This window comes from Heptranchias perlo, chromosome 16 (assembly GCF_035084215.1).
Source record: "Heptranchias perlo isolate sHepPer1 chromosome 16, sHepPer1.hap1, whole genome shotgun sequence".
Classification (NCBI taxonomy): Eukaryota; Metazoa; Chordata; class Chondrichthyes; order Hexanchiformes; family Hexanchidae; genus Heptranchias; species Heptranchias perlo.
The window spans coordinates 7,108,641-7,134,545 of NC_090340.1; the positions used below are offsets into that span (position 1 = coordinate 7,108,641).

The following is a 25,905-nucleotide window of genomic DNA, read 5'->3' on the forward strand; positions in this document are numbered from 1 at the left end:
AAGGGGCAGCGACACACAGAGAGAGGGAAAGGGACAGCGACACACAGAGAGAGGGAAAGGGACAAAGACACACAGAGAGAGGGAAAGGGACAGCGACACAGAGAGAGAGGGAAAGGGACAGCGACACAGAGAGAGAGAGGGAAAGGGACAGTGATACACAGGGAGAGGGAAAGGGACAGCGACACACAGAGAGAGGGAAAGGGACAAAGACACACAGAGAGAGGGAAAGGGACAGCGACACAGAGAGAGAGGGAAAGGGACAGCGACACAGAGAGAGAGAGGGAAAGGGACAGTGACACACAGAGAGGGAAAGGGACAGTGATACACAGGGAGAGGGAAAGGGACAGCGACACACAGAGAGAGGGAAAGGGACAAAGACACACGGAGAGAGGGAAAGGGGCAGCGACACACAGAGAGAGGGAAAGGGACAGCGACACACAGAGAGAGGGAAAGGGACAGCGACACACAGAGAGAGGGGGAAAGGGGCAGCGACACACAGAGAGAGGGAAAGGGACAGCGACACACGGAGAGAGGGAAAGGGGCAGCGACACACAGAGAGAGGGAAAGGGACAGCGACACACAGAGAGAGGGAAAGGGACAGTGACACACAGAGAGAGGGAAAGGGACAGCGCCACACAGAGAGAGGGAAAGGGACAGTGACACAGAGAGAGAGAGAGGGAAAGGGACAGCGACACACAGAGAGAGGGAAAGGGACAGTGACACAGAGAGAGAGAGGGAAAGGGACAATGACACAGAGAGAGAGAGGGAAAGGGACAGTGACACACAGAGAGAGGGAAAGGGACAGTGACACACAGAGAGAGGGAAAGGGACAGCGCCACACAGAGAGAGGGAAAGGGGCAGCGACACACGGAGTGAGGGAAAGGGGCAGCGACACACAGAGAGAGGGAAAGGGACAGCGACACACAGAGAGAGGGAAAGGGACAGTGACACACAGAGAGAGGGAAAGGGACAGTGACACAGAGAGAGAGGGAAAGGGACAGTGACACACACACAGAGAGGGTATTGGACAGTGACACACACACAGAGAGGGAAGGGGACAGCGACACACAGAGAGGGAAAGGGACAGCGACACACACAGAGAGGGAAAGGGACAGCGACACAGAGAGAGAGAGGGAAAGGGACAGTGACACACACACACAGAGGGAATGGGACAGCGCCACACAGAGAGAGGGAAAGGGACAGTGACACAGAGAGAGAGAGAGGGAAAGGGACAGTGACACACACACAGAGAGGGAATCGGACAGTGACACACACAGAGAGAGGGAAAGGGACAGTGACACAGAGAGAGAGAGAGGGAAAGGGACTGTGACACACACACAGAGAGGGAAGGGGACAGCAACACAGAGAGAGGGGGAAAGGGACAGCGCCACACAGAGAGAGGGAAAGGGACAGTGACACAGAGAGAGAGGGAAAGGGACAGCGCCACACAGAGAGAGGGAAAGGGACAGTGACACAGAGAGAGGGGGAAAGGGACAGCGACACAGAGAGAGAGAGGGAAAGGGACAGTGACACACAGAGAGGGAAAGGGACAGTGATACACAGGGAGAGGGAAAGGGACAGCGACACACAGAGAGAGGGAAAGGGACAAAGACACACAGAGAGAGGGAAAGGGACAGCGACACAGAGAGAGAGGGAAAGGGACAGCGACACAGAGAGAGAGAGGGAAAGGGACAGTGACACACAGAGAGGGAAAGGGACAGTGATACACAGGGAGAGGGAAAGGGACAGCGACACACAGAGAGAGGGAAAGGGACAAAGACACACGGAGAGAGGGAAAGGGGCAGCGACACACAGAGAGAGGGAAAGGGACAGCGACACACAGAGAGAGGGAAAGGGACAGCGACACACAGAGAGAGGGGGAAAGGGGCAGCGACACACAGAGAGAGGGAAAGGGACAGCGACACACGGAGAGAGGGAAAGGGGCAGCGACACACAGAGAGAGGGAAAGGGACAGCGACACACAGAGAGAGGGAAAGGGACAGTGACACACAGAGAGAGGGAAAGGGACAGCGCCACACAGAGAGAGGGAAAGGGACAGTGACACAGAGAGAGAGAGAGGGAAAGGGACAGCGACACACAGAGAGAGGGAAAGGGACAGTGACACAGAGAGAGAGAGGGAAAGGGACAATGACACAGAGAGAGAGAGGGAAAGGGACAGTGACACACAGAGAGAGGGAAAGGGACAGTGACACACAGAGAGAGGGAAAGGGACAGCGCCACACAGAGAGAGGGAAAGGGGCAGCGACACACGGAGTGAGGGAAAGGGGCAGCGACACACAGAGAGAGGGAAAGGGACAGCGACACACAGAGAGAGGGAAAGGGACAGTGACACACAGAGAGAGGGAAAGGGACAGTGACACAGAGAGAGAGGGAAAGGGACAGTGACACACACACAGAGAGGGTATTGGACAGTGACACACACACAGAGAGGGAAGGGGACAGCGACACACAGAGAGGGAAAGGGACAGCGACACACACAGAGAGGGAAAGGGACAGCGACACAGAGAGAGAGAGGGAAAGAGACAGTGACACACAGAGAGAGGGAAAGGGACAGCGACACACAGAGAGGGAAAGGGACAGCGACACACACAGAGAGGGAAAGGGACAGCGACACAGAGAGAGAGAGGGAAAGGGACAGCGACACACAGAGAGGGTAAGGGACAGTGACACACAGAGAGAGGGAAAGGAACAGCGACACACAGAGAGAGAGGGAAAGGGACAGCGACACAGAGAGAGAGAGGGAAAGGGACAGTGACACACAGAGAGAGGGAAAGGGACAGCGCCACACAGAGAGAGGGAAAGGGACAGCGACACACAGAGAGAGGGAAAGGGACAGCGACACACAGAGAGAGGGAAAGGGACAGCGACACACAGAGAGAGAGGGAAAGGGACAGCGACACAGAGAGAGAGAGGGAAAGGGACAGTGACACACAGAGAGAGGGAAAGGGACAGCGCCACACAGAGAGAGGGAAAGGGACAGCGCCACACAGAGAGAGGGAAAGGGACAGCGACACAGAGAGAGAGAGGGAAAGGGACAGCGACACACAGAGAGAGGGAAAGGGACAGCGCCACACAGAGAGAGGGAAAGGGACAGTGACACACAGAGAGAGGGAAAGGGACAGCGACACAGAGAGAGAGGGAAAGGGACAGCGACACACAGAGAGAGGGAAAGGGACAGCGACACAGAGAGAGAGAGAGGGAAAGGGACAGTGACACACAGAAAGGGAAAGGGACAGTGATACACAGGGAGAGGGAAATGGACAGCGACACACAGAGAGGGTAAGGGACAGCGCCACACAGAGAGAGGGAAAGGGACAGTGACACAGAGAGAGAGAGAGGGAACGGGACAGCGACACACAGAGAGAGGGAAAGGGACAGTGACACACAGAGAGAGAGGGAAAGGGACAACGACACAGAGAGAGAGAGGGAAAGGGACAGTGACACACACAGAGAGAGGGAATTGGACAGCGACACACAGAGCGAGGGAAGGGGACAGCGACACACAGAGAGAGGGAAAGGGACAGCGACACACAGAGAGAGGGAAAGGGACAGCGACACACAGAGAGAGGGAAAGGGACAGCGACACACAGAGAGGGAAAGGGACAGTGACACACAGAGAGAGGGAAAGGGACAGCGACACACAGAGAGAGGGAAAGGGACAGTGCCACACAGAGAGAGGGAAAGGGGCAGTGACACACAGAGAGAGGGAATTGGACAGCGACACACAGAGAGAGGGAATTGGACAGCGACACACAGAGAGAGGGAAAGGGACAGCGCCACACAGAGAGAGGGAAAGGGACAGCGACACACAGAGAGGGAAAGGGGCAGTGACACACAGAGAGGGAAAGGGACAGTGACACACAGAGAGAGGGAAAGGGACAGCGACACACAGAGAGAGGGAAAGGGACAGCGACACACAGAGAGAGGGAAAGGGACAGCGACACAGAGAGAGAGAGGGAAAGGGACAGTGACACACAGAGAGGGAAAGGGACAGTGATACACAGGGAGAGGGAAAGCGACAGCGATACAGAGAGAGGGAAAGGGACAAAGACACACAGAGAGAGGGAAAGGGACAGCGACACACAGACAGAGGGAAAGGGACAGCGCCACACAGAGAGAGGGAAAGGGGCAGTGACACACAGAGAGAGGGAAAGGGACAGTGACACACAGAGAGAGAGGGAAAGGGACAATGACACAGAGAGAGAGAGGGAAAGGGACAGTGACACACAGAGAGAGGGAATTGGACAGCGACACACAGAGCGAGGGAAGGGCCAGCGACACACAGAGAGAGGGAAAGGGACAGTGACACACACAGAGAGAGGGAATTGGACAGCGACACACAGAGCGAGGGAAGGGGACAGCGACACACAGAGAGAGGGAAAGGGACAGCGACACACAGAGAGAGGGAAAGGGACAGCGACACACAGAGAGAGGGAAAGGGACAGTGACACACACAGAGAGAGGGAATTGGACAGCGACACACAGAGCGAGGGAAGGGGACAGCGACACACAGAGAGAGGGAAAGGGACAGCGACACACAGAGCGAGGGAAGGGGACAGCGACACACAGAGAGAGGGAAAGGGACAGCGACACACAGAGAGAGGGAAAGGGACAGTGACACACACAGAGAGAGGGAATTGGACAGCGACACACAGAGCGAGGGAAGGGGACAGCGACACACAGAGAGAGGGAAAGGGACAGCGACACACAGAGAGAGGGAAAGGGACAGTGACACACAGAGAGAGAGGGAAAGGGACAATGACACACAGAGAGTGGGAAAGGAACAGAGAGACACAGAGAGGGGAAAGGAACAGAGACACAGAGAGAGGAAAGGAACAGAGAGACACAGAAAGGGGAAAGGAACAGAGAGACAGAGAGAAGAAAGGAACAGAGAGACACAGAAAGGCGGGAAAGGAACTGAGACACAGAGAGGGGAAAGGAACAGAGACACACAGAGAGGGGAAAGGAACAGAGAGACAGGGAGAGGAAAGGAACAGAGAGGGGGTAAGGAACAGAGAGACACAGAGAAGGGAAGGGAACAGATTGACACAGAGAGGGGAAAGGAACAGACAGAGAGGGGAAAGGAACAGAGACACAGAGAGAGGAAAGGAACAGAGAGACACAGAAAGGGGAAAGGAACAGAGAGACAGAGAGAAGAAAGGAACAGAGAGACACAGAAAGGCGGGAAAGGAACTGAGACACAGAGAGGGGAAAGGAACAGAGACACACAGAGAGGGGAAAGGAACAGAGAGACAGGGAGAGGAAAGGAACAGAGAGGGGGTAAGGAACAGAGAGACACAGAGAAGGGAAGGGAACAGATTGACACAGAGAGGGGAAAGGAACAGACAGAGAGGGGAAAGGAACAGACACACAGAGAGGGGGGAAAGGAACTGAGACAGAGAGAGAGGGGAAAGGAACAGAGACACAGAGAGAGGGGAAAGGAACTGAGACACAGGAACTGAGACAGAGAGAGAGGGGGGAAAGGAACAGAGACACAGAGAGGGGAAGGGAACAGACAGACACAGAGAGGGGAAAGGAACTGAGAGACACAGAGAGGGGAAAGGAACAGAGAGACACAGAGAGGGGAAAGGAACTGAGACACAGAGAGGGGAAAGGAACAGAGAGACACAGAGAGGGGAATGGAACTGAGACACAGAGAGAGGGAAAAGGGACGTACAGAGACGGAAAGGGAAAGAGGCACAGAGAGAGCGGGAAAAGGACAGAGACACAGAGAGAGGGGAAAGTGACAGAGACACAGAGAGAGGGGAAAGGGACAGAGATACAGAGAGAGGGGAAAGGGACAGAGACAAAGAGAGAGGGGAAAGGGACAGAGATACAGAGAGAGGGGAAAGGGACAGAGATACAGAGAGAGGGGAAAGGGACAGAGATACAGAGAGAGGGGAAAGGGACAGAGATACAGAGAGAGGGGAAAGGGACAGAGACACAGAGAGAGGGGAAAGGGACAGAGACAGACAGAGGTAGAGAGAGGGGGATGTGACAGAGGCACACAGAGAGGGAAAGGGACAGAGTCAAAGAGAGGGAAAGGGATAGCGACACAGAGAGAGGGAAAGGGAAAGTGACAGAGAGTGCGGGAAAAGGACACAGATGCACAGAGGGAGAAAGGGAAAGAGGCACATCGAGAGACAAAGGGACAGAGAAAGAGAGAGGGAAAGGAATAGCGACACAGACATAGGGACAGAGAGGGGAAATGGACAGGGGCACAGAGAGAGGGAAAGGGACATGGACATACAGAGATAGGGAAAAGGAAATGGACACACAGAGAGAGGCAAAATGACAGAGTCACATTATGAGAGGGAAAGGGACAGAGACACACGATGAGAGGGAAAGGGACAAAGCCCTGCAGAGAGGGAAGTGGACAGAGACACACAGAGTGGGAAAGGGAGAGTGAAACACAGAGACGGGGCAAGGGACAGAGATGCACATAGAGAGGGGGAAGGGACAGAGATGCATAGAGAGAGGGGGAATGGACAGAGACACAGTGAGAGTGGGAAAGGGAGAGTGACACACAGAGATGGGTGAAGGGACAGAGACACTCAGGGGGAAGGGGAAGAAACAGAGACACAGAGAGAAGATGAACGGACAGAGAGACAGAGTTAGAGGGAGAGGGGCAGAGATACACAGAGAGAGGGAAAGGGACAAAGACACAGAGAGAGGGAAAGGGACAAAGATACACAGAGAGAGGGAAAGGGACAAAGATACACAGAGAGAGGGAAAGGGACAAAGATACACAGAGCGAGGGAAAGGGACAAAGATGCACAGAGAGAGGGAAAGGGACAAAGACACACAGAGAGAGGGAAAGGGACAAAGATACACAGAGAGAGGGAAAGGGACAAAGACACACAGAGAGAGGGAAAGGGACAAAGATACACAGTGAGAGTTAAAGGGACAAAGACACACAGTGAGAGGGAAAGGGACAAAGACACACAGAGAGAGGGAAAGGGACAAAGACACACAGAGAGAGGGAAAGGGACAAAGACACACAGAGAGAGTTAAAGGGACAAAGACACACACAGAGAGGGAAAGGGACAGCGACACAGAGAGAGAGAGGGAAAGAGACAGTGACACACAGAGAGAGGGAAAGGGACAGCGACACACAGAGAGGGAAAGGGACAGCGACACACACAGAGAGGGAAAGGGACAGCGACACAGAGAGAGAGAGGGAAAGGGACAGCGACACACAGAGAGGGTAAGGGACAGTGACACACAGAGAGAGGGAAAGGAACAGCGACACACAGAGAGAGAGGGAAAGGGACAGCGACACAGAGAGAGAGAGGGAAAGGGACAGTGACACACAGAGAGAGGGAAAGGGACAGCGCCACACAGAGAGAGGGAAAGGGACAGCGACACACAGAGAGAGGGAAAGGGACAGCGACACACAGAGAGAGGGAAAGGGACAGCGACACACAGAGAGAGAGGGAAAGGGACAGCGACACAGAGAGAGAGAGGGAAAGGGACAGTGACACACAGAGAGAGGGAAAGGGACAGCGCCACACAGAGAGAGGGAAAGGGACACCGCCACACAGAGAGAGGGAAAGGGACAGCGACACAGAGAGAGAGAGGGAAAGGGACAGCGACACACAGAGAGAGGGAAAGGGACAGCGCCACACAGAGAGAGGGAAAGGGACAGTGACACACAGAGAGAGGGAAAGGGACAGCGACACAGAGAGAGAGGGAAAGGGACAGCGACACACAGAGAGAGGGAAAGGGACAGCGACACAGAGAGAGAGAGAGGGAAAGGGACAGTGACACACAGAAAGGGAAAGGGACAGTGATACACAGGGAGAGGGAAATGGACAGCGACACACAGAGAGGGTAAGGGACAGCGCCACACAGAGAGAGGGAAAGGGACAGTGACACAGAGAGAGAGAGAGGGAACGGGACAGCGACACACAGAGAGAGGGAAAGGGACAGTGACACACAGAGAGAGAGGGAAAGGGACAACGACACAGAGAGAGAGAGGGAAAGGGACAGTGACACACACAGAGAGAGGGAATTGGACAGCGACACACAGAGCGAGGGAAGGGGACAGCGACACACAGAGAGAGGGAAAGGGACAGCGACACACAGAGAGAGGGAAAGGGACAGCGACACACAGAGAGAGGGAAAGGGACAGCGACACACAGAGAGGGAAAGGGACAGTGACACACAGAGAGAGGGAAAGGGACAGCGACACACAGAGAGAGGGAAAGGGACAGTGCCACACAGAGAGAGGGAAAGGGGCAGTGACACACAGAGAGAGGGAATTGGACAGCGACACACAGAGAGAGGGAATTGGACAGCGACACACAGAGAGAGGGAAAGGGACAGCGCCACACAGAGAGAGGGAAAGGGACAGCGACACACAGAGAGGGAAAGGGGCAGTGACACACAGAGAGGGAAAGGGACAGTGACACACAGAGAGAGGGAAAGGGACAGCGACACACAGAGAGAGGGAAAGGGACAGCGACACACAGAGAGAGGGAAAGGGACAGCGACACAGAGAGAGAGAGGGAAAGGGACAGTGACACACAGAGAGGGAAAGGGACAGTGATACACAGGGAGAGGGAAAGCGACAGCGATACAGAGAGAGGGAAAGGGACAAAGACACACAGAGAGAGGGAAAGGGACAGCGACACACAGACAGAGGGAAAGGGACAGCGCCACACAGAGAGAGGGAAAGGGGCAGTGACACACAGAGAGAGGGAAAGGGACAGTGACACACAGAGAGAGAGGGAAAGGGACAATGACACAGAGAGAGAGAGGGAAAGGGACAGTGACACACAGAGAGAGGGAATTGGACAGCGACACACAGAGCGAGGGAAGGGCCAGCGACACACAGAGAGAGGGAAAGGGACAGTGACACACACAGAGAGAGGGAATTGGACAGCGACACACAGAGCGAGGGAAGGGGACAGCGACACACAGAGAGAGGGAAAGGGACAGCGACACACAGAGAGAGGGAAAGGGACAGCGACACACAGAGAGAGGGAAAGGGACAGTGACACACACAGAGAGAGGGAATTGGACAGCGACACACAGAGCGAGGGAAGGGGACAGCGACACACAGAGAGAGGGAAAGGGACAGCGACACACAGAGCGAGGGAAGGGGACAGCGACACACAGAGAGAGGGAAAGGGACAGCGACACACAGAGAGAGGGAAAGGGACAGTGACACACACAGAGAGAGGGAATTGGACAGCGACACACAGAGCGAGGGAAGGGGACAGCGACACACAGAGAGAGGGAAAGGGACAGCGACACACAGAGAGAGGGAAAGGGACAGTGACACACAGAGAGAGAGGGAAAGGGACAATGACACACAGAGAGTGGGAAAGGAACAGAGAGACACAGAGAGGGGAAAGGAACAGAGACACAGAGAGAGGAAAGGAACAGAGAGACACAGAAAGGGGAAAGGAACAGAGAGACAGAGAGAAGAAAGGAACAGAGAGACACAGAAAGGCGGGAAAGGAACTGAGACACAGAGAGGGGAAAGGAACAGAGACACACAGAGAGGGGAAAGGAACAGAGAGACAGGGAGAGGAAAGGAACAGAGAGGGGGTAAGGAACAGAGAGACACAGAGAAGGGAAGGGAACAGATTGACACAGAGAGGGGAAAGGAACAGACAGAGAGGGGAAAGGAACAGAGACACAGAGAGAGGAAAGGAACAGAGAGACACAGAAAGGGGAAAGGAACAGAGAGACAGAGAGAAGAAAGGAACAGAGAGACACAGAAAGGCGGGAAAGGAACTGAGACACAGAGAGGGGAAAGGAACAGAGACACACAGAGAGGGGAAAGGAACAGAGAGACAGGGAGAGGAAAGGAACAGAGAGGGGGTAAGGAACAGAGAGACACAGAGAAGGGAAGGGAACAGATTGACACAGAGAGGGGAAAGGAACAGACAGAGAGGGGAAAGGAACAGACACACAGAGAGGGGGGAAAGGAACTGAGACAGAGAGAGAGGGGAAAGGAACAGAGACACAGAGAGAGGGGAAAGGAACTGAGACACAGGAACTGAGACAGAGAGAGAGGGGGGAAAGGAACAGAGACACAGAGAGGGGAAGGGAACAGACAGACACAGAGAGGGGAAAGGAACTGAGAGACACAGAGAGGGGAAAGGAACAGAGAGACACAGAGAGGGGAAAGGAACTGAGACACAGAGAGGGGAAAGGAACAGAGAGACACAGAGAGGGGAATGGAACTGAGACACAGAGAGAGGGAAAAGGGACGTACAGAGACGGAAAGGGAAAGAGGCACAGAGAGAGCGGGAAAAGGACAGAGACACAGAGAGAGGGGAAAGTGACAGAGACACAGAGAGAGGGGAAAGGGACAGAGATACAGAGAGAGGGGAAAGGGACAGAGACAAAGAGAGAGGGGAAAGGGACAGAGATACAGAGAGAGGGGAAAGGGACAGAGATACAGAGAGAGGGGAAAGGGACAGAGATACAGAGAGAGGGGAAAGGGACAGAGATACAGAGAGAGGGGAAAGGGACAGAGACACAGAGAGAGGGGAAAGGGACAGAGACAGACAGAGGTAGAGAGAGGGGGATGTGACAGAGGCACACAGAGAGGGAAAGGGACAGAGTCAAAGAGAGGGAAAGGGATAGCGACACAGAGAGAGGGAAAGGGAAAGTGACAGAGAGTGCGGGAAAAGGACACAGATGCACAGAGGGAGAAAGGGAAAGAGGCACATCGAGAGACAAAGGGACAGAGAAAGAGAGAGGGAAAGGAATAGCGACACAGACATAGGGACAGAGAGGGGAAATGGACAGGGGCACAGAGAGAGGGAAAGGGACATGGACATACAGAGATAGGGAAAAGGAAATGGACACACAGAGAGAGGCAAAATGACAGAGTCACATTATGAGAGGGAAAGGGACAGAGACACACGATGAGAGGGAAAGGGACAAAGCCCTGCAGAGAGGGAAGTGGACAGAGACACACAGAGTGGGAAAGGGAGAGTGAAACACAGAGACGGGGCAAGGGACAGAGATGCACATAGAGAGGGGGAAGGGACAGAGATGCATAGAGAGAGGGGGAATGGACAGAGACACAGTGAGAGTGGGAAAGGGAGAGTGACACACAGAGATGGGTGAAGGGACAGAGACACTCAGGGGGAAGGGGAAGAAACAGAGACACAGAGAGAAGATGAACGGACAGAGAGACAGAGTTAGAGGGAGAGGGGCAGAGATACACAGAGAGAGGGAAAGGGACAAAGACACAGAGAGAGGGAAAGGGACAAAGATACACAGAGAGAGGGAAAGGGACAAAGATACACAGAGAGAGGGAAAGGGACAAAGATACACAGAGCGAGGGAAAGGGACAAAGATGCACAGAGAGAGGGAAAGGGACAAAGACACACAGAGAGAGGGAAAGGGACAAAGATACACAGAGAGAGGGAAAGGGACAAAGACACACAGAGAGAGGGAAAGGGACAAAGATACACAGTGAGAGTTAAAGGGACAAAGACACACAGTGAGAGGGAAAGGGACAAAGACACACAGAGAGAGGGAAAGGGACAAAGACACACAGAGAGAGGGAAAGGGACAAAGACACACAGAGAGAGTTAAAGGGACAAAGACACACAGAGAGAGGGAAAGGGACAAAGACACAGAGAGAGAGGGAAAGGGACAAAGACACGCAGAGAGAGGGAAAGGGACAGAGACACACAGAGCGGGCAAGGGACAAAGATAGATGGAGAGAGGGAAAAGGACAGAAACACGCAGAGAGGGTGAAAGGGACAGAGACAGGAAGAGAGGGTGAAAGGGTCAGAGACAGACAGAGAGGGGGAGCGGACAGAGCCACACTCCCAGGACCCATTCGCAAAACATCAGTAGATAAGAGTTTTCGCTTTTGGCGCAATCGGGAAATTGAACCCAAAATGCGCTTGAAATTGTGTTGGTTAGCTTTCGGTTCAAATTTCGGCCATTCGCCCCATCGTGCCTGTGCCTGCACTTTGAAGGAGCTATCCAATTAGTCCCACTTCCCTGCTCTTTCCCCGTAGCCCTGCAAATTTATCCCCTTCAAGTATTTATCCAATTTTCTTTCGGAAAGTGATTAGCAAATCTGCTTCCACGACCCTTTCAGGCAGTGCTTTCCAGGTCATTTCCAGGTCGCTGCTTAAAGAAAATTCACCTCATGTCGCCTCTGCCTCTTTTGCCGATCACCTTAAATCTGTGTCCTCTGGTTACCGACCCTTCTGCCGCTGGAAAAAGTTTCCCCTTATCTATTCTATCAAAACCCTTAATGATTTTGAACGCCTCTATTAAATTTTCCTTTAACCTTCTCTGCTCTAAGGAGAACAACCCCAGCTTCTCTAGTCTATGTAACTGAAGCCCCGCATCTCTGGTACCATTCTAGTAAATCTCATCTGCATTCTCTCTAAGGCCTTGACATCCTTCCTAAAGTGTGGTGCCCAGAATTGGACACAATATGCCAGCTGGGGTCTAACCAGTGATTTATAAAGGGTTACCATAACTTCCTTGCTTTTGTACTCTATGCCTCTGTATATAAAGTCAAGCATCCCTTTTTAAAAGCTTTCTCAATTTATTCTGCCTCCTTCAAAGATTTAAATACACACGCCCACCCCGGTCTCTCTGTTCTTGCACACCCTTTAATATTGTACCATTTTGATTATATTGCCAATGACCAATGACCAATGCCCAATGCTATAAAGCTAGAGCGAATAGGGTGCTAGTGTGTATTTACAGGTCAATTAACTACAAAACAAAGCATATTATTTTGTCCTTGTACAAGACCTTGGTTAGGCCTTAGATGGAATACTGTGTCCAGTTTTGGTGCACGGGAGGGTCACAAGATTAATTCCCAGTCTTAAGCATTATAGTTAACCGGATAGACTCAAAGAGCTGGGACTCTATACCTTAGAGAATTATAGACCTAGGGATGATTTGATCAAGGTTGTTGAGATGATGAAGGGATTAGATTGTTTTTTTGCAGACAGTTTGTTTCAACTAAATAGATTAGAGAGGACCTGGGGGTCACAATCTCAAGTTATGTAAGGGCAGAACTAGGTTAGATGTTAGGAGGTTCTTCTTTTCCCAGATTAGAGTGGACCTGTGGAACAGGCTGCCGGCTCGTGCGGTGAAAGCTGATTCACTGTATTCTTGCAATCGAGAGCAGGGCCTCTTTCTGGCTGGGGTGGAGATCTCCTCATACAAGGGGTAGGTACCGTATCACATTAATTAGGGCCAGAGTGGTCTCCTGGGCTTGCTTTTAATTGCCTAAGGGGGTCGGAAAGGATATATCCTGTTTTCATTGAGTATATTCAAGGCTAAGATTGATAGATTTTTGGACCGTAGGGGAATCATGGGATATGGGGATCGGGCAGGAGGAAGATCAGCCATGATCTTATTGAATGGCGGAGCAGGCTTGAGAGGACGTATGGCCTACTCCTGCTCCTATTTCTTATGCTCTTACAGACAGCTGAAGGCATGTCTGTTAATGGTGGAGTGATGGAAATCGGTGATGCTCAACAGGCCAGAGTTGGAGGAGCGCAGAGATCTCGGAGGGTTGTACGGCTGGAGGAGGTTACAGAGATAGGGATTGCTGAATTTGCTTTGGAGCCTTTAAAGCGCATACACATTTTCTATGCTGAATATTGCGGTCGTCATTTTCAGCTGACTGTTTACAGACCTGTCAACACCGGTGAACTTGCCACCTTATAAAAACTAGCAAAAGCTGAACGGTAGCTTCAAAAAAAAGCTGACAATTCAAAAACAGCTCTGGATATAAGCCCATGACGTATAATAGCAAGTAATTCCACTGAAAATGCAGTGGGATGTGGGCTCGTAACTTAGCCTGTAGACATACCCAACGCGTTCCTAAAGTCTTAATGGAGGGGAAAACTACAACTAGATATTTTGCTCCAGGCTGAGTTTAGACTTTTCTGCCTAGTGGCTAAACGAAGCTGGCCAACACTGTCTGGAATTTTGCAGGGTCAGCTCATTTGAATAGTTATTCATAGCGACCTTACACAGGAGTTTCCAGTGGTCTTGTTTTGGGGGTGGAGCTACTTCCCACCCCAAAGAAGGCCACTGATGCAGAGGGGGCAGGGTCGTGGGCCCCCCCACACCGCATGTTCTGGCTTCCTCTACCTCAGTCGGATGTGGCGTATGTTTGGCTGACTGAGGTGAGGCGTAGCAGCCTACAGAAAAGGTCTGCTTCCGCAGGCTGCTTCCCCTGACCCCACAAACTTTGGTGGGGTCAGTGGTTGAGTCCTGTGACGGGGGCAATCATGGCGTAACTGCCGCAATTGAGTCCCTCCAGATGTTAGGGGTCCTGGTATTTAGCAGTACTGGGCTGAGGGTGTGGGGTTCAGCTGTATTGGAGGACAGACCTGGGCTTTGGTAGAACTGTGATGGGACTCTTGGGGTTTGGCAGCATAGCACTGGGGCAACATGGGGGAGGGTCCTTTGATAAGGTATCATGATGGAGTGGAAACTGGTCCTTGGCAGAATTAAGGGGTGAAATGTTAGGTTTGACCCTTTGGTGGCTTCCTGGTGGAGGGGAGAAATTCCGGTGAAGGTCTTAAGGAGGCAGAACGGACATTCCACCTGCCCCATGGATGGGCTCTTGACTCTCTCCAAAATCCCAGGCTCGGGGACATCTGCATATTATGGCGTGATTCGTGCCATTATTGGGCCAACAGGGTTCCTGCCTCAGGTCAGGACATTTACAAACACATGAAAAATGATGGACAGGAAAAGGTGATGATGATCCATCCAGCCTGTCCCACCCAGTTGTGTGATCACAATACACTTTCCATCACTCCACCATTAACAGACATGCCTTCAGCTGTCTGTAAGAGCATAAGAAATAGGAGCAGGAGTAGGCCATACGTCCTCTCAAGCCTGCTCCGCCATTCAATAAGATCATGGCTGATCTTCCTCCTGCCCGATCCCCATATCCCATGATTCCCCTACGGTCCAAAAATCTATCAATCTTAGCCTTGAATATACTCAATGACTGAGCATCCACAGCCCACTGGGGTAGAGAATTCCAAATATTCACAACCCTCTGAGTAAAGAAATTCCTCCTCATCTCAGTGTCCGACCCCTTATCCTGAGACGATGTCCCCTGGTTCTTGACTCTCCAGCCAGGGGAAACAGCCTCTCGGCATCTACCCTGTCAAGCCCTCTTAGAATCTTATATGTTTCAATGAGATCACCGCTCATTCTTCTGAACTCCAGAGAGAGTACAGGCCCATTCTACTCAACCTCTCCTCATAGGACAACCCTCTCATCCCAGGAATCAATCACTTGAACCTTCATTGCACCGCCTCTAAGGCAAGTATACCTAACCTTAAGTAAGGAGACCAAAACTGTACACAGTACTAGAGGTGTGGTCTCACCAAAGCCCTGTACAATTGCAGCAAGACTTCCTTACTCTTGTACTCCAATCCCCTTGCAATAAAGGCCAACATACCATTTGCCTTCCTAATTGCTTGCTGTACCTGCATGTTAACTTTCTGTGTTTCGTGTAGAAGGACACCTAAATTCCCGTGAACACCAATATTTAATAGTTTCTCAACATTTAAAAAATATTCTAATTTTCCATTTTTCCTACCAAAGTGAATAACCTCATATTTCCCACATTATACTCTATCTGCCACCTTCTTGCCCAATCACTTAACCTGTCGCTATCCCTAATCTCTGGAATTCCCTCCCTAAACCTCTCCACCTCTCTTTCCTCCTTTAAGACACTCCTTAAAACCTAGTTCTTTGACCAAGCTTTTGGTCACCTGCTCTAATATCTCCTTACGTGGCTCGGTGTCAAATTTTGTCTGATAACGCTCCTGTGAAGCACCTTGGGACGTTTTACTGTGTTAAAGGCACTCTATAAATGCAAGCTGTTGTTGTAAATGGTAGCTGAGCTTTGTTCTCGCTGAACATACTTGGTGCACAGCATTCGGCGACGAGCCAGTATGGAATACCACTCGGATGGTCGATTGGGTCCCGGTCAGTTATGTTGAAGTTCAGGAGCTCTTCATGTTTCCCAATCTGATCTGCAGAGCACTCCACTGTAATGACCTGCTGGCCTCCAGGGAGCACAGCTCCATAACCAGGGGTGACACTAAACATTCCAACTGTCACACGGGCCTGTGCAAAAGGCAAAAACAGAAATTGGATGTTACCGAGAACTAGAGCATGCAATTCACTCAGAACAATTTTTTTAAAATTCATTCTGGGGATATGGCCATTGCTTGCAAGGCCAGCATTTATTGCCCATCCCGAGCATCCCTTGAGAAGGTGGTGGTGAACCTTCTTGAACCACTGCAGTCCGTGTGGTGAAGGTGCTCCCCCACTGCTGTTGGGTAGGGAGTTCCAGGATTTTGACCCAGCATCAATGAAGGAAAGGCGATAAATGTCCAAGTCAGGATGGTGTGTGACTTGGAGGGGAACTTGGAGGTGGTGGTGTTCCCATGCACCTGCTGCCCTTGTCCTTCTAGATGGCGGAGGTCGCAGGCTTGGGAGGTGCTGTTGAAGAAGCACTACATTCTACACTAACGTGCCACTGAAGTGTAACGCAGTGGGTAGGGGCACAGCAGTGGTTGACAATGTAAAAAAGCTACAGGGCAGCAAGATGGCAAAGCACATTGGTGCTTTAATGCCCAGTGCCACAAGTTGGCAGGATGTGGGTTCCAGGTTTTGAAGTCACCACGCGGTGACTCATTGAGGACGGTCAGGAGACCAGGTGTTACCAATGCGGAAGCAAGGAAAACAAATGGGGAATCATCCTGGGGAATCAACATACAACTCCCAGCAGCTGGCTGGACTCTACAACTGGCAGGGACCCCAGAGGAGGTCGGCTGCTTGCTTCCTCGGTACAGTCATTCTCATTTTTTGAAAGGAGTTCAATGCCCTGATGCCATCAGAAATTCCTGCTTTTGCACAACGGGAGGATCAACAGAGAGACTGTCAATATAAAAAAATCTGCACCCTGACCGTCCCTCCATTCAGCTTTATCATACCACTGACCTGCAACAACACTCGGTTCTTAGTCCAGTAAAGGCACCAGCAACAGCATTAAAACAATAAAACTAGTAAAAAAACTGTGGAACTTGTAACACAGCATTAATGTTGCGATGGTGGTGTGGTCCTTTACGCCAATTTACATCTTGGTCTTTTCCACTAGTCCTCTGAGACCTTCTCCTCCAATCACCATCCTATTCCAATCCTCTCCTTTGAAATCTCACTCTCTACCGCCCATTCCAGCCCAAGTTTCTCACTGAGATATCATCCTCCTTACCTCCCTCAGCCTCTGCACTGAGCAACTCCTCATTCTCAGTGATTTCAATCTCCAACTCAGCTCCCTTTGCCCTCTCTCCACTAAATTTCCTGCCTCCCTCAAACCTCTCCCTCCATATAAACTCTCCTATCCCATTTAACACCACATGGAGTAGTGAGGCGAATAGCATAGATGCCTTTAAGGGGAAGCTAGTTAAGTACATGAGGGAGAAAGGAATTGAACATTTTGCTGATTGGGTTAGATGAAGTGGGTTTGGAGGAGGCTCGTGTCGGCATAATTGGGTTGAATGGCCTACTTCTGTACTGTAAATCTATGTAACGGCCATCCTCTCAACCTTGCTATCTGCCATAGCCTTTCTACCCTCATGGTCACTTTCATAGACAAGACCATCTCTGATCATTTCCTGGTATCTCTCAAAACCCACATTCCCCTACCCCTTCCAACCCCACTTCCTTCTGTGTCCCATCCATGGAAAAAAACTCTCCTCCAAATCATTTGCAACTGTACTATCAAATTCCCAAATGGCCTTTGGCCTTCCATTCACTGTAATACTTCTGCAGCCATCAATCTGCTCAACCACTCCCTCACCTCCACCCTTTATGCCCTTGTACCCAGCAAAACCTTTACTCTCGCCCATTCTCCCTATCTTCACTCCCTCAAGTCAAAGGGGTGCAGACTTGAGTGTAGTTGCCGCACAATTGGTTTAGCCATTCATTATGCGATCTGGCTGGATCATGTCAACGCTATCAGGTTTCACACTCCTCTGCCCAAACCACCCACTACTCCGGGATCATCCTGGGGAATAAACATAACCCCTGGCTTCTTTTCTTCACGAACAAATGAGCCCGTTACCCTGTCCCCTCCAACAAGTGTGAGGAGCTCATGGGCTTCTTTGTCACTAAGATTGAGACCATCCGTTCAGCTGCCTCTGCTGCTTCCCCACCCCCCCATCACCTTGTCCACCAAGCCACACCAACCTCCCTCAACTCCCCTCTGCCCTAGTCCTAAACCGATGTTTTTCTCTATTTTCTCAACCATCTCCTGATATGCCCTCTCCGAGCTCACCTTGTGCATGAGGCCCTCCTCCCGCTCCTAGGATCCCATTCCCACTAAAGAGCTGACCATTAAACTTCACTTCCTGGCCCCACGCCAGCTGACATTGTAAATGGTTCCCTCGCCCAGTCACTGTCCCCTCCCTTTGTTCTGTTCCTTTTTAAACGCTGTTCATCTGTAATATCCTGATGAGTTTTCCCGCGAGGTCCACACGCGAAACATTAACTCGTCTGTTCCCTCCACAAGTGCTGCCTGCCCTGCTGAGTGTTTCCTGCATTTTCTGTTCTTGTACCAGGAGCAGGAACCTTGGTTGCCTCTGGTTCAAACTGCATTTCCACGGACCATTCTCTCACAGCCACCATTGTAACCAGTTCCTATGCGCCGAGCGCCTCACTCACCTGGGGTGCTTGTTCTTTCTGTTTCATACCTCCGTTGGATTTTAACGAGCTCGACCTCTCCTGGGCCTTCGCAAGCTTTGAACCAGCAGCACTATATAACCCAAAAAAAAACAAATACGACAGTATCTGAAAAGAAGTTAGCAACATACCAAATACCTGAAAATACAATGCAGCTTATACCAAACGTAATTTGAGAAGTGGGAGGAGGCTTGTGTGGAGCATAAACACCGGCATGGACCTGTTGGGCCGAACGGCCTGCTTCTGTGCTGTACATTCTATGTAATTCTAAACAGTCCGTATTGGGAGACAATGAGATTGAGGATTAGGCCACTTGTCCTCTCCCTCGGTGATCTGAATGCAGCATAAACAAATGGGATGAAGGTTTCCTCACTGACCATTACGAGTCTCCGAAGTTCAAAGAGTTTGGGACAGCCTCCTAATTGGCACGAGTTAATAGTTCTGAGCTGCCCATAATTTGTCATTACACAATGTGAAATTGACACCCTCACTCGGAGAGGCCGCAGGATGGCTAGTGTGGGAACTGGAGGAGTGCCACGTTGGAGCAGTTGGGAGGCACGCTTCTGAGACTGGTGATGAGACACACTGGGCAAAGAATTCCTCTGTGCCATTGTGTAGCAAAGTCATACACTCATTCTTTATCAACACGTTTACAATTTTGCTACAAACTAGTGCAAAAAGAAAACTCTCCCTCCTTCAGCAAAACAGAAGAAGCTTGACACTACATCTCTCAGACCACACCGGCATTTGGATCCTGGATACAAAAAATGGACATTATTCCGTCCCCCTGCACTAACAACTCTTATTGTATGGAAGAGGTTCATCTTCGTTTTAAAGTGAACAATAATAAACAGGGTGAAATGGATGAATGCAGATGTTCATCATCAAAAAAAAACGGAAAAACGAAAAAGGAACAATAGTGAGAGCTCAACTCACTCTTTTAGTGACAGCTCAAATCACTCCTACAGTGACAGCTCAAATCACTCCTACCGTGACAGCTCAACTCACTCCTACAGTGACAGCTCAACTCACTCCTACAGTGAGAGCTCAACTCACTCCTACATGACAGCTCAACTCACTCCTACAGTGATACCTCAACTCACTCCTACAGTGAGAGCTCAACTCACTCCTACATGACAGCTCAACTCACTCCTACAGTGATACCTCAACTCACTCTTTTAGTGACAGCTCAACTCACTCCTACAGTGACAGCTCAACTCACTCCGACAGTGATACCTCAACTCGCTCCTACAGTGATACCTCAACTCACTCCGACAGTGAGAGCTCAACTCACTCCTACAGTGACAGCTCAAATCACTCCTACAGTGACAGCTCAACTCACTCCTACAGTGACAGCTCAACTCACTCCTACAGTGACAGCTCAACTCACTCCTACAGTGATACCTCAACTCACTCTTTTAGTGACAGCTCAACTCACTCCGACAGTGATACCTCAACTCACTCCTACAGTGATACCTCAACTCACTCCGACAGTGAGAGCTCAACTCACTCCTACAGTTGTAAACAATTTTACAACACCAAGTTATAGTCCAGCAATTTTATTTTAAATTCACAAGCTTTCGGAGGCGACCTCCTTCCTCAGGTGAACGATGTGGACAATTGTCAACCCCAGTCCATCACCGGCATCTCCACATCACTCCTACAGTGACAGCTCAACTCACTCCTACAGTGACAGCTCAACTCACTCCTACAGTGACAGCTCAACTCACTCCTACAGTGATACCTCAACTCACTCCTACAGTGACAGCTCAACTCACTCCTACAGTGATACCTCAACTCACTCCTACAGTGACAGCTCAACTCACTCCTACAGTGACAGCTCAACTCACTCCTACAGTGACAGCTCAACTCACTCTGACAGTGATACCTCAACTCACTCCGACAGTGACAGCTCAACTCACTCCTACAGTGATACCTCAACTCACTCCTACAGTGAGAGCTCAACTCACTCCTACAGTGACAGCTCAACTCACTCCTACAGTGATACCTCAACTCACTCTTTTAGTGACAGCTCAACTCACTCCTACAGTGACAGCTCAACTCACTCCTACAGTGACAGCTCAACTCACTCCGACAGTGATACCTCAACTCACTCCTACAGTGACAGCTCAACTCACTCCTACAGTGACAGCTCAACTCACTCCTACAGTGACAGCTCAACTCACTCCTACAGTGACAGCTCAACTCACTCCTACAGTGATACCTCAACTCACTCCTACAGTGACAGCTCAACTCACTCCTACAGTGACAGCTCAACTCACTCCTACAATGATACCTCAACTCACTCCTACAGTGACAGCTCAACTCACTCCTACAGTGACAGCTCAACTCACTCCTACAGTGATACCTCAACTCACTCTTTTAGTGACAGCTCAACTCACTCCTACAGTGACAGCTCAACTCACTCCGACAGTGAGAGCTCAACTCACTCCTACAGTGATAGCTCAACTCACTCCTACAGTGATAGCTCAACTCACTCCTACAGTGACAGCTCAACTCACTCCTACAGTGAGAGCTCAACTCACTCCTACAGTGACAGCTCAACTCACTCCAACAGTGATACCTCAACTCACTCCTACAGTGACAGCTCAACTCACTCCTACAGTGACAGCTCAACTCACTCCTACAATGATACCTCAACTCACTCCTACAGTGACAGCTCAACTCACTCCGACAGTGATACCTCAACTCACTCCTACAGTGACAGCTCAACTCACTCCGACAGTGAGAGCTCAACTCACTCCGACAGTGATACCTCAACTCACTCCTACAGTGATACCTCAACTCACTCCGACAGTGACAGCTCAACTCACTCCTACAGTGATACCTCAACTCACTCCTACAGTGACAGCTCAACTCACTCCTACAGTGACAGCTCAACTCACTCCTACAGTGATACCTCAACTCACTCCTACAGTGACAGCTCAACTCACTCCGACAGTGACAGCTCAACTCACTCCTACAGTGACAGCTCAACTCACTCCTACAGTGATACCTCAACTCACTCCTACAGTGACAGCTCAACTCACTCCTACAGTGATACCTCAACTCACTCCTACAGTGACAGCTCAACTCACTCCTACAGTGACAGCTCAACTCACTCCTACAGTGATACCTCAACTCACTCCTACAGTGAGAGCTCAACTCACTCCGACAGTGAGAGCTCAACTCACTCCTACAGTGACAGCTCAACTCACTCCGACAGTGATACCTCAACTCACTCCTACAGTGACAGCTCAACTCACTCCGACAGTGAGAGCTCAACTCACTCCTACAGTGATATCTCAACTCACTCCTACAGTGACAGCTCAACTCACTCCTACAGTGACAGCTCAACTCACTCCGACAGTGATACCTCAACTCACTCCGACAGTGACAGCTCAACTCACTCCTACAGTGATACCTCAACTCACTCCTACAGTGACAGCTCAACTCACTCCTACAGTGATACCTCAACTCACTCTTTTAGTGACAGCTCAACTCACTCCTACAGTGACAGCTCAACTCACTCCTACAGTGATACCTCAACTCACTCCTACAGTGATACCTCAACTCACTCCTACAGTGACAGCTCAACTCACTCCGACAGTGATAGCTCAACTCACTCCTACAGTGACAGCTCAACTCACTCCTACAGTGACAGCTCAACTCACTCCTACAGTGATACCTCAACTCACTCCTACAGTGACAGCTCAACTCACTCCTACAATGATACCTCAACTCACTCCTACAGTGACAGCTCAACTCACTCCTACAGTGACAGCTCAACTCACTCCTACAGTGATACCTCAACTCACTCTTTTAGTGACAGCTCAACTCACTCCTACAGTGACAGCTCAACTCACTCCTACAGTGACAGCTCAACTCACTCCTACAGTGACAGCTCAACTCACTCCTACAATGATACCTCAACTCACTCCTACAGTGACAGCTCAACTCACTCCTACAGTGACAGCTCAACTCACTCCTACAGTGATACCTCAACTCACTCTTTTAGTGACAGCTCAACTCACTCCTACAGTGACAGCTCAACTCACTCCTACAGTGACAGCTCAACTCACTCCTGCAGTGACAGCTCAACTCACTCCTACAGTGACAGCTCAACTCACTCCTGCAGTGACAGCTCAACTCACTCCTACAGTGACAGCTCAACTCACTCCTACAGTGATACCTCAACTCACTCCTACAGTGACAGCTCAACTCACTCCGACAGAGATACCTCAACTCACTCCTACAGTGACAGCTCAACTCACTCCGACAGAGATACCTCAACTCACTCCTACAGTGACAGCTCAACTCACTCCGACAGAGATACCTCAACTCACTCTTTTAGTGACAGCTCAACTCACTCCTACAGTGACAGCTCAACTCACTCCTACAGTGATACCTCAACTCACTCCTACAGTGATACCTCAACTCACTCCGACAGTGAGAGCTCAACTCACTCCTACAGTGATATCTCAACTCACTCCTACAGTGACAGCTCAACTCACTCCGACAGTGATACCTCAACTCACTCCGACAGTGACAGCTCAACTCACTCCTACAGTGATACCTCAACTCACTCCTACAGTGACAGCTCAACTCACTCCTACAGTGATACCTCAACTCACTCTTTTAGTGACAGCTCAACTCACTCCTACAGTGACAGCTCAACTCACTCCTACAGTGATACCTCAACTCACTCCTACAGTGATACCTCGACTCACTCCTACAGTGACAGATCAACTCACTCCGACAGTGATAGCTCAACTCACTCCTACAGTGACAGCTCAACTCACTCCTACAGTGACAGCTCAACTCACTCCTACAGTGACAGCTCAACTCACTCCGACAGTGATACCTCAACTCACTCCTACAGTGATACCTCAACTCACTCCTACAGTGACAGCTCAACTCACTCCTACAATGATACCTCAACTCACTCCTACAGTGACAGCTCAACTCACTCCTACAGTGACAGCTCAACTCACTCCTACAGTGATACCTCAACTCACTCTTTTAGTGACAGCTCAACTCACTCCTACAGTGACAGCTCAACTCACTCCTACAGTGACAGCTCAACTCACTCCTACAGTGACAGCTCAACTCACTCCTGCAGTGACAGCTCAACTCACTCCTACAGTGACAGCTCAACTCACTCCTACAGTGATACCTCAACTCACTCCTACAGTGACAGCTCAACTCACTCCGACAGAGATACCTCAACTCACTCCTACAGTGACAGCTCAACTCACTCCGACAGAGATACCTCAACTCACTCCTACAGTGACAGCTCAACTCACTCCGACAAAGATACCTCAACTCACTCTTTTAGTGACAGCTCAACTCACTCCTACAGTGACAGCTCAACTCACTCCTACAGTGATACCTCAACTCACTCCTACAGTGATACCTCAACTCACTCCTACAGTGACAGCTCAACTCACTCCGACAGTGACAGCTCAACTCACTCGTACAGTGACAGCTCAACTCACTCCGACAGTGATACCTCAACTCACTCCTACAGTGACAGCTCAACTCACTCCGACAGTGATACCTCAACTCACTCCTACAGTGACAGCTCAACTCACTCCTACAGTGACAGCTCAACTCACTCCGACAGTGATACCTCAACTCACTCCGACAGTGACAGCTCAACTCACTCCTACAGTGATACCTCAACTCACTCCTACAGTGACAGCTCAACTCACTCCTACAGAGATACCTCAACTCACTCCTACAGTGACAGCTCAACTCACTCCGACAGTGATACCTCAACTCACTCCTACAGTGATACCTCAACTCACTCCGACAGTGATACCTCAACTCACTCCTACAGTGATACCTCAATTCACTCCTACAGTGATACCTCAACTCACTCCGACAGTGACAGCTCAACTCACTCCGACAGAGATACCTCAACTCACTCCGACAGTGATACCTCAACTCACTCCGACAGTGATACCTCAACTCACTCCTACAGTGATAGCTCAACTCACTCCGACAGTGATACCTCAACTCACTCCGACAGTGATACGTCAACTCACTCCTACAGTGACAGCTCAACTCACTCCGACAGTGAGAGCTCAACTCACTCCTACAGTGATAGCTCAACTCACTCCTACAGTGACAGCTCAACTCACTCCTAATGTGACAGCTCAACTCACTCCGACAGTGACAGCTCAACTCACTCCTACAGTGATACCTCAACTCACTCCTACAGTGATAGCTCAACTCACTCCGACAGTGAGAGCTCAACTCACTACTACAGTGACAGCTCAACTCACTCCGACAGTGAGAGCTCAACTCACTCCGACAGTGATACCTCAACTCACTCCTACAGTGATACCTCAACTCACTCCTACAGTGATACCTCAACTCACTCCTACAGTGGCAGCTCAACTCACTCCTACAGTGACAGCTCAACTCACTCCGACAGTGACAGCTCAACTCACTCCTACAGTGATACCTCAACTCACTCCTACAGTGACAGCTCAACTCACTCCTACAGTGACAGCTCAACTCACTCCTATAGTGACAGCTCAACTCACTCCTACAGTGATACCTCAACTCACTCCTACAGTGACAGCTCAACTCACTCCTACAGTGACAGCTCAACTCACTCCTACAGTGATACCTCAACTCACTCCTACAGTGACAGCTCAACTCACTCCTACAGTGACAGCTCAACTCACTCCGACAGTGATACCTCAACTCACTCCTACAGTGACAGCTCAACTCACTCCGACAGTGAGAGCTCAACTCACTCCGACAGTGATATCTCAACTCACTCCTACAGTGACAGCTCAACCCACTCCGACAGAGATACCTCAACTCATTCCAAGTGATACCTCAACTTACTCCTAAGGTGATACCTCAACTCACTCCTACAGTGACCGCTCAACTCACTCCGACAGTGATACCTCAACTCACTCCGACAGTGATACCTCAACTCACTCCGACAGTGATACCTCAACTCACTCCTGCAGTGATACCTCAAATCACTCCAATAGTGATACCTCAACTCACTCCAATAGTGAGAGCTCAAATCACTCCTGTAGTGAGAACTCAACTCACTCCAATACTGATAGCTCAATTCATGCCTAGCGACAGCTCAAATCATTCCAATAGTGAGAGCTCTATTCA

General features: G+C 50.6%; 1 protein-coding gene across 1 annotated transcript in view; it reads right to left on the reverse strand.

Moving 5' to 3' along the window:
• The window catches only part of hydin (HYDIN axonemal central pair apparatus protein), a 1,099,250-nt gene that overhangs the window by 311,321 nt on the left and 762,024 nt on the right, over window positions 1-25,905 (reverse strand). The window contains exons 63-64 of the mRNA XM_067997614.1: window positions 18,739-18,793; window positions 15,933-16,137 (exon numbers count right to left, since the gene is read on the reverse strand). Coding sequence (XP_067853715.1) covers window positions 15,933-16,137; window positions 18,739-18,793 — 260 coding nt within the window. The remainder of the gene's footprint in view (window positions 1-15,932; window positions 16,138-18,738; window positions 18,794-25,905) is intronic.